This window comes from Eurypyga helias, unplaced genomic scaffold (genome assembly GCF_000690775.1).
Source record: "Eurypyga helias isolate BGI_N326 unplaced genomic scaffold, ASM69077v1 scaffold9682, whole genome shotgun sequence".
In the NCBI taxonomy this organism is placed as follows: domain Eukaryota; kingdom Metazoa; phylum Chordata; class Aves; order Eurypygiformes; family Eurypygidae; genus Eurypyga; species Eurypyga helias.
The window spans coordinates 1-9,547 of record NW_010234044.1 but is presented as its reverse complement, the minus strand read 5'-3'; the positions used below and the strand labels follow the sequence as shown (position 1 = coordinate 9,547).

The following is a 9,547-nucleotide window of genomic DNA, read 5'->3' as shown; positions in this document are numbered from 1 at the left end:
GGAATGCCACCCAGTGGTCATTTCCTAAATTACTGCTGTCATCTTGGTCACCAAATAACTCTCATGCTAAAACTACAAAGTACTTGAAAAACAATGTGGGTTTAATAGCTGTTGGTAACAATTACCATTAGAGAGAGATTTGCATAAACTTGTGTCCTCTAAGTTGCGATAATGCAGACTTTTTTACCCAATTAACTTTTAGCAGATGTAATAATGCTTAGAGTAACAGTAGAGCTTAAAAGAGGCTCAGTGTTTCCTTAGTCATTAAAAAGATTAGTATTAAAATTGGTTCATGTATTTTTGTTCCAGTATTGTTTCTTATGTATACTTAGATCAGATGTATTGGACTGATTAAAAACTGATTTTATTAATACAGTTTCTGGGATTTTTTTTTTTTTTTTAGGTTATGAAGCAAAATGGATCATCAGAGATATTAAATAAACTTTATGATACAGCAATGGACAAGCTAGAGGGTGTGAAGAAGGATTACGATGCCCTAAGGAAACGCTACAATGAGAAGATTGCAAGCCACAACACAGATCTGAGCCGCCTAGAACAAGCTGAGGAGGAGAACAGACGTCTTCAGAAACAGATTGACATGTTAATGAAGCAAAGGGACACAGCAATACATTTTCAGCAGCAATATTCCTCCTCTCTTAGAAGGTATAATCAGGTTTTGATGCAGGTATTCTGTGAAGGCAGTAACACTTCTAGTGTAGCATCTTAGTTTCTCTGTGGTAGAATCACAAATACTTTTCTAACTTTTTTTCCTGAATTTCTTCTCTAGTGTATGTCATCTTGGTGTGATGAGTGAGGATGTATTTCTGTATGTGAGGTGCTGGAAGGTGTGATGGGGATGTTCATGTGGAGAAACGGTGCTTTTTCTTGAGAAAAGGATTTCCTGGTTAGGGTTTTGGAATTGTATGAGGAATTTGAACCATTGTTTAGCTTATGTGAGAAAGGGATATTCTGCCTTTCAGGCTATGTTTATTCTTACTTGTAGACACAGGAGTCACATGCGACCAAAGTTTTGTTAAACCTCAGTCTTGGTGTTCCACACCAAGTCCTCAGTGGGTGGTGAGGCCATTAACTTGTATATTTTTATCTAAATATATAACCCAAGTCAATAAGAAGGTAAGATTTCTAAAAGATGTTTAGCAAATGTAGATGTTCTTAAGCACGAGGTAACTTTTCACGATATTGGGATTGCAGGGTGTGTGCAGACTCAGACACAGAGCTTCAGGCTGGCAACAGAGTTGCCTGGATGCAGACGTCTGGGGTCTTGCTTTACTGTGAAGACACTGCTGCTGCGAGCAGCACAAGTGCCAGAACAGGAGTGCACAGACCCTATGTCACACCACACTTAACCTTTCTCTGCTCCTCTCTGATACTAAGCCTACGCAGTTACCCATACGGGATAGGAAGAATGCTAATATACATAAAGACTCCAAAGAGCATCTGTGGGTGTGCTGAGAATGTTTTCAGTGACATGTTAGGGATAATATACAACTCCCACAGACCAAAGCCAAAAAACTTTTTCCACATTCATAGGCTTCTAGTACTTCAAAAGGGTGAGAAGGAGCATAGGTAATAACGCTCGATGAATAGCATGTACATAGTTGTGATACATCTAGTTAAGCTATAGGAGAATATAAGAGGCTAAGCTGTGTAATTTAAATTGCCATGGGTTCCTGAAAGTGAAGGGAAGTGCAACATGTACTACAAGAAACATTTCAACCAAGCTGATACGTGCAGTAGCTCAACATATTTGTATTCTGGCCTTGTGATTTAGGTCCCCTTCTTGAGGGCAAGGTATGGTTTGGTACTGAGCAGGGGTTGGTTTTAAGAATTTCATGAAAGGTATTCATGTTCCTGTGAACCAGTGATCCAACTGCATAAAGGTATTTTAACCTGATTTATTTTTGACTGTTTTTCAGTTGGCTTTGGGACTGGACTTTTTTGTTTGTATTTATATAAACTTCTATTGGTGTAATGTTTATACCATTTATTCATAAACAAAGTAGTTTTTCTCTGGGTGACTGATGAAGAATTTCTAAAACTTATTTCAGGTGTGTATATTTTGCAGAATATAAGACTGAACAAACTTGTACTTTGAGGATGAATGGGTCATAAATTGCAGTAGTGTTGTGTGTTTGTTTATTTTTTTAATAATACCAAGTGTAAACACAGTCAAATTATGTTTTAAAGAGAGCAGGAAGAGTAAGACACCAGTGATGGTCTCATTTTAAATTAATCTTTGCTTTCAAAAAATATCAGAGAAGTGTTCAGCCTTTTTTTCTTTTATCTGTAATGTTGTCACAATAATACACAGCATACGAATGATGCCCTAGTGAATAGTTTGCAGATTAGATAGGTGGTATAGCTACCTTGTAATTCCTGTGTGCTAAACCTTACCTTATGCATGTGTCTCTGCATTTTGCATGTGGGCTATGGCACTCAGATAGATCTGCCTGTAGTTTACCATTGCCTTGAAGACTGTCATGGTTTAAAGACAAAGCAGGTAGGCCTGGTGAGGGTTCTTTTCAGTACTGGTTGCTACTTATAAATGCCTGTTTACTGCTACTGACTCATCCAATTCTGCTCCTTGCAACCCATTCACAACAGCTGTTAGAAATGAGCATTCTCTCCAGAAGGCATCTGTGAAAAAGTGACCCAGCTGCCTGTATTTCCTCTCAGGAGGCAATGCAAGATCAAGCAGAGCCAGGGTGTTCCAGCTGGAAGTTTGCTTTCAGGTCGCCTCAATTACCACTCTGAAATATGAATGTCCTTCTATGGCAAAGATTTTCCTTTCTCCCTCTGATACTTCCTCATGATAATATGCTTGTTGTAGTTTGGTTTTATGGGGGTTTTTTTCCTTACTGTTAAATATTTTGTTTGTTTGTTTTTGTTTGGCAAATATTGCCTTAATCTCTTTTCCTCCCTTCTTCTTTGTATCTTTCTAGTGTTAGTCTTGATTGAAGCCTCAAATATTTTGCAAATATACTGTGGGTTCTCAGATGGTGATGGCGTAGTCTCTTAGATTTCTGATACATCCTTGTATTCTGTAGTATATTGCCTTCCTGTTCACATTCTGAAAAGAGAAAGATCCAGATTGTAGTATGTTATGTCTTCTGTACTGCCAGCCCGACGATCTCTTATACTGAAGAATTTCTCAAACAGACTGGGGCAATGGTTTTCAAATTACTGGCAGATGCCTCAGCAAAGCTATGGCAATGCTTTGAATACAGTGAGCTTTTTCAGGGAAATATTTGAAATTCGGTTTACAGCAATTACCTCTCCTTCTCTTGGGAGAGATCTGGCAACATGCTTTATTAGACAAGAAATTGTGCTTTTAAACAGTGTGATATTTGAGAGAGTGTGAAGTCTGATTAGAGGTTTGTGGGCACCTGAAATTTAGATAACCCTAGAAGTCTGTGAAGTTAGGTACAATGTTTCCAACCATGGCATTTACTTGTGCATTTTGGAAAAAACCATGCAAGGAAATCTTAGTGTCTTAATTGCGGTGAAACACTGTTCTTAGGAGAAGTTCCTTTTAAACCTAATTGTGAGCTTGGGTGTGAAATTATATTTCCACTTTTAAGAATGCTTTGTCAACATAAACACTAAAGTCACTACTTAACATAAAAAAATTAATTTATATGTCCTTTGTTGATTGTGCCATATTTCAGTAGGTTGTAGTGATAAAGTACATACGTTTTAGTCTGTGTTAACTGTCAAAAGTACTTTTAAAAAAATTTTAGGCTATTTTGCAATTCAGTTTCACTGGATGACCTACTGATGAAAACACACTCAGTAACGTTTTAATTACCTGGTTTTAGATCCATTGTCTTCATTCTTACCATAAACCCACTTTTATTTTTCCCCATCTAACCTACCTATTGCTAACCTTGTGGCATATTTGGGCATGTGGAAATTGTTCTTCTCTTTTCAAATTTCAGCTTTGTTTTCCTTCTTCCTACATGCCTGTGCTGGGAGAAGGGGTAAACTGCTAAGATGAGCAAAGCTCAAAGCAGTAAAGTTAAACTTATGCTATTAAATAATGTCATTGTTTTGCATTCCTTTTAGAATTGAAATTTACTTTTAATTATTAAACTATTTCTAAATTATTTCTAACAACTTTTGTTTCCCTGAAGAGGTTCTCTAATATCCTTGAAGGTTCACTAATATTCTGAAAGCAATAAATAATCTAACTTCTATTTTGCAGCATTCAGACTACATGGTCTAGGTCCTTCTCTGTGGTTGTGTTTTTCCAATGGTTATCCAGCCAGATCCTTAATGTATGAAAAAGGAAAATGAGGAACAAGTACCTTACTGGAGTTTCTGCTTGGTTTTAGATTTGAATCAGTACAGCAGGAACTAAGCAACGCCACAGCACAAAACAAAGAGTTGCAGAGAGAGATGGAGCGATTACAGACGGAGGTGACAAGGTTCAAAACAATGCAGCTGAAAGCAGCAAAGGATGCAGAAAAATACAAGGAAGAAAGGGATTCAGTTTTCAACGAATACCGCCTCATAATGAGTGAGAGAGATCAAGTAATCAAAGAGGTAGACAAGCTTCAAACAGAGTTGGAGGTTGCAGAGTCCAAGCTGAAGAACACTTCTTCTGAGAAGCGAGTAGCGAGTGAAGAGATGGAAGCTTTAAGACAGGTACTAACCTATTGTTTCATTCTGGAAGAGCATCAGCATACATTGCTGATGCTAGAATCAGAAATCTAAGACTGATTAATGGAAAATAGGAATGCACTGCAAAGAGGAAATTCTATGCTGATGTTTTCCTATAGCAATCCTTTTTACTGTGTATTAAACCTCCATGTTTGAATAGAGTATCTGTCAGTTGAAATTTGCTATTCATTTGACTTTTTTGTTCTCTTGATTATATATCCTTCCTTTGTTGCATTGGTCTTATATGCCTTCTCAAATAATGCTCTCTGTAACAACATAGCTCTAAATATTCATGTTCTTTAACTTCTAACCTCTACAGGAACCACTGGATACTATCTACTATGACTTAAGACGGTACCTGATAAAGTAGTCTCAAATGTTTATGCAAAGCCTGTGCTGACATGCATGTTATATCTCATTTGCCCTCCTCCTACCTTTAAGTGATAAGGATATTTTGAAGATTTTTCACTAGAACTCAGGCATGCCTTAAAGTGTGTGAAACCAGAACTTTGTATTTTTCAGCAATATGTTCTTGAAATGCTTCTATCACAGCCATGTTATAAAGATGCTGTTAAGATTTCCAGAACACAATTTGCTGCTTGGTTTCATTTCAGCTGACATGCATTGACTTGACCCTTGAGTTTAGAAATACTTGATTTAGCATGAAACAGATACGAGCAAACGTATTCCATTGCCTGTAAATCTCATTTTACTCTTTTCACAGCATTGCATCTGAACAAAATGCCCTTCATGAAAAAATTAAGATGTGGAGCTTATTTAAAATAACACCATTGTTGAGGGATGTAATGTGGATTGTTATATATAGCATCAAACCTAACTTCTTGTTTTAAGAACTCGTAGTTTTCAACCCTGTGTATTTGTCATCTAAGAAACTTAGCTTCTGCACTGAGTGAGGTTTTAAAACGTGTTCATACCTGTTTTACTTTCATCTAAGCCATGAAGCCAATAGGAACATGTGTTGATTTCAGTGGAATCAGGGTAGCTAATAAGGAATACTAAAGGAAGTAGCCACAATCGATTGTTCTGCACCAAAGCGCATTAAGGTGGAGGAAATGAAAATTTTAAATACATGGGTATTCCCACTTACCTAGATGATTTGAAAAAGGGTATTTGAATAAGAACCAGAAGTAGCCGAGGGCTGGTGAGCGAGAGGCTAGCAGGGCGCAGACATGCGTTTTTCACAGAAGCAGAAATACTGGTTCTGTAGTGTACTAAAAGGTGTAAAATAGCAGTATGGCGAGTGTTCTGTTAGTCCTTGTTTTTCCTGTAGCTATGGCTGTTCTGCTTGTTAAGCAGGTTTGTTCCTATGTCACATAGTCTTGCTTCAGCTGCGTTCAGGGCTTTTCTAGATCTGGCAAGGTAAATGTTTGAAAGGGTGAGAAAATTTATTGATCAAGTGATACCTTGACTTGAAATAGTGTGGTGAAAGATGCCCCTATGTAAGTGGAATCCTGTCGCTGAATAGTTGGTCTGGTTCTTGCCAAATAGTCTTCAGTTCCCTTGTGATGTACAGCACCTTTTAGTGCCCTATCACATAACACCCATTGACCACTGAAACAGCACTGAATCCATTTAGGTCATTCTAAATGTAGTTTCATCTCTTAAGCTTGTGTTTGTTGGTGTACCTTTTATGTCCCAAAGACATGCAAAAAAGACCCCTGAATTGGAGAAGAGGTCACTTTTTAAGCATTATATCATGAGCAGTTACTGGTGAGGTCAGTCAGTCAATTTCCTAGCTCGATATTTAAGCTCTATTGGTCACATGTGCCCAAACATGATGGGTTAATTTACATCCAAAATGTATTAACTGTCTGGCATTTATTGATGATAGAAGAAATCTCAGGATTTTGCACTGTGAACAGCTTTGGATTAAATTCTCATGAGTTTGGCCACTCAAAGCTAGGGATTAGATGTTATAGAATACCCGCTCTACTTTCCCCAGTGGTGTTTTTGTTTGACATAATCTTTTGCTCCAGTAAATACTTAGAATGTCGTATTTCATCTCGGTGGTAGTCAGCTTTCCCCTCTGTTTAATAGACCTGTTGTATTTTATCCTTATTAACCTATATTCAGCTGCAAGAGCTTCCTTCAAACATAAGAATTTTTCTCAAATTCAGAATCGTTATTCAAACCAAACCACTCTAATATTTCCAAACAGAAGCTGTTCTAGTCAGCGCCAAATGGCACCTTGCCCTGTGCTGTCACATTGCAATTTTGTGCAAATGTTACAGGAAAAAGACAGAGGTGAAATTTTACTACTGACCGCTGGAGGCAATGGCTGCTCTTAACTCAGATAGTTTATACTGAGCATGCTGGAATAAACTGTGGCAATATGTATTTTTTTCAATCAACTTAAAATACTGAACGTCTAGTGTAATGAAGGGCTTGCTAAGACCTTTTCTTCTGACCTGTACTTGATGACTTTCATCTCAGCTGCATATGGGAAAAGAGTATTTTTGTGTAAGTTTTATACACCCATTTAAATGCACATTTCATACAGGTTATTGTTAAGCTCTGCAAAACTATAGACAGTTCTGAAACCTCTCTGCACCACCAGATGGGTCAGGGATTTCCCTCTTCAGAGGGTACTGAGCCACAGGAACTGTTACTGATGTTGAAAAAACTTGAGTGCTCTGGTAATTGACATTCACTGGAAAGCTTAAAGTTCACACAGACATTAATTCTAGTGCTTGTTGGTTACTCTGCAGAAGAAAAAAATCTCTTTTAATATTGTTGCAGAACTGTTTTAACAGCCTGACTAGCCTTATTTAGGTGCTGTATCTCAATTATGTTCGTACAGCAAAATGCAGTTGTCACCTGTGTTTTAAATACTCAGTTTTATTTCTTGCAAACCATAGAGGAAAATAGTCTCTGGTAATCTTTTTAAGATTAAAACATCAGTAGTTTCCAGCTAAGAGTCCTATAAGGACTTTTTTGTAGCCATTGGCTGAATTCTTCTAGGGAGTTGGACCATCTAAAAATTGAGTGGCGTGAAATTCAGCTGTTACAGTTCCTTATCGTTCCAATAGGTAATCTAGTTTAAACTATTTGAAAAGGACAGATTGTATTTTAGAGCTACATTTGCATCACCTTTTTTATTGTGATGCAGTTGAATTCCACATTTAATAAGAAGTACTGTCAATCTGTTTTATGGCATACTTTAGGTTTTTGTCTTTGAATGTTCTGTAGTTTGCACATAGGTGTCTTCCTGGTACATGACTTCAATGTCCTTTTAAAACTTATGTAGGAGCTGTAAGATACTTGCATAGCTGGGCTGCCTAAGTTATTTCAGTCCTATAAAAACGAGGCAGTTGCTTTAAATTATTTGCAGTATTTTATTACCCTTTGCCATATTTAAAGACTTTTTTAAAACGTCAAGTGTGACTGGTAATAACCTTCCCGCGCTTATGTTCCTCAAAACTGAGTGCTCACATATTCTTGCTTACTTTTTACACAGCACTGTGCTAATGTGATGGTGTGAGGTCTTTAATACCACATTTAATATTCTTTCCTAGTACTTACTGGTATGTAATGTGAGCACAGTCCTGTTCTACTCCCACTTTTCAGAACAGTGTAGTGGTAAACTCTATAGGCTTTTAAGGTGTCAGTGTGTATCCAGTGGGAAAGCTGAACTATTTCTTTCTGTACTTAACCTACTGCAAACAATGGATCTTGTTTTAGGAGCTAAACTCAGCTCTGGTGGAAAGAGATCGAGCAATTTGTGAGAGGAATGAGTTGCTGGAAAAATACTGTCATGAAGTGAAGGACAAAGCTGAGGCTCAGAAGGAACTTGACCAAGCTTGCAAGGATATAGAAACAGTGAAGGAAGAGAGAGATGTTGCCAGGAAAGAGAGAACAGAAGCTATCATCCAGAGAGACCATCTACTCAGGGAATATTATCAAGCCCGTCAGGTATTGCAAGTCTTCACAGATGCCTTTTTCTTTCTTAGCTTCAAAGGGTCAGTATTTTTCAAGAGATTAATTAAAGGTGTGGGCACATTGAGTGTTTTCCCCCTTTTCCCTGAGTCACTTTATAGTGCCTACATATAAATGCACGTAGTTATAAAACTTTTTTGAAGGAAATAGTGTCATGTTTCATATTAAGTTTCTGACTGTAAAAATGAAATACTGTTATCCAGCAGGTTGCTAGGCAGTTTATTACCTGCTGGTAGGCTTGTTGCCATCTGTATCATGTGTTGTACGTTCTTATAGTTCTGCACACTTACTGATGCTCTTGTGTGCAGTTCTAAATATTAATGTACAACTGTAAATGCTTACATATCGTGTCATATGAAAATGCATAGTACCACAGCTTTTACACTTATGAAATAACTAAGTAATATGAAATTATTTAATACTAAACTAGATACTTTGAGTTGTTTGCATTGAACTTGTATTGTCTTTTCATTGAATACCAAACTTTTACCAGTACAAAACCAGTTTTTAGTCCTGTCTGTCATACTGGTTTGCAAATCATACACTATTTGTCATACTGATTCAATAATCCTGAATGAGTGTGTGGGGAAACAATTAAACCATGTTTTCAGTTGTACTGGAAATAAACTTCATTGTGTTGGGTTTTTCGTGGCCAAGCCAGTGGGATTTTGGAAATTTGTGCTTTTCTCAAGGAAACTGAGTAAGTTTGGGTGAACTTTGCTGTGACTTAACAATGGGCCTGCTCAGATGCTCACCTTTGGCAGATTCCAAATCAGACTTTACATTTCATGTATAGATGTCCATTGGTCTGAGTATGAATTTTTATTTCGTTTTTTTTGTTTTCCTGCCAATGGGCTAGAAGAGAAGAAAGTGATCCTTGGAAATGAAAGAATCATAGAATCATAGA

General features: G+C 37.3%; 1 protein-coding gene across 1 annotated transcript in view; it reads left to right on the top strand.

Annotated features, from left to right (window-relative positions):
* Window positions 1-8,616, top strand: part of LOC104517307 (disks large homolog 5-like) — a gene marked incomplete at its 3' end in the record, with an annotated part of 35,583 nt that extends 26,967 nt beyond the window's left edge. Inside the window, exons 7-9 of the mRNA XM_010161911.1 lie at window positions 404-663; window positions 4,356-4,668; window positions 8,386-8,616. Of these exons, the coding sequence (XP_010160213.1) occupies window positions 404-663; window positions 4,356-4,668; window positions 8,386-8,616 (804 nt within the window). The remainder of the gene's footprint in view (window positions 1-403; window positions 664-4,355; window positions 4,669-8,385) is intronic.
* Between the last annotated feature and the right edge of the window lie 931 nt (window positions 8,617-9,547).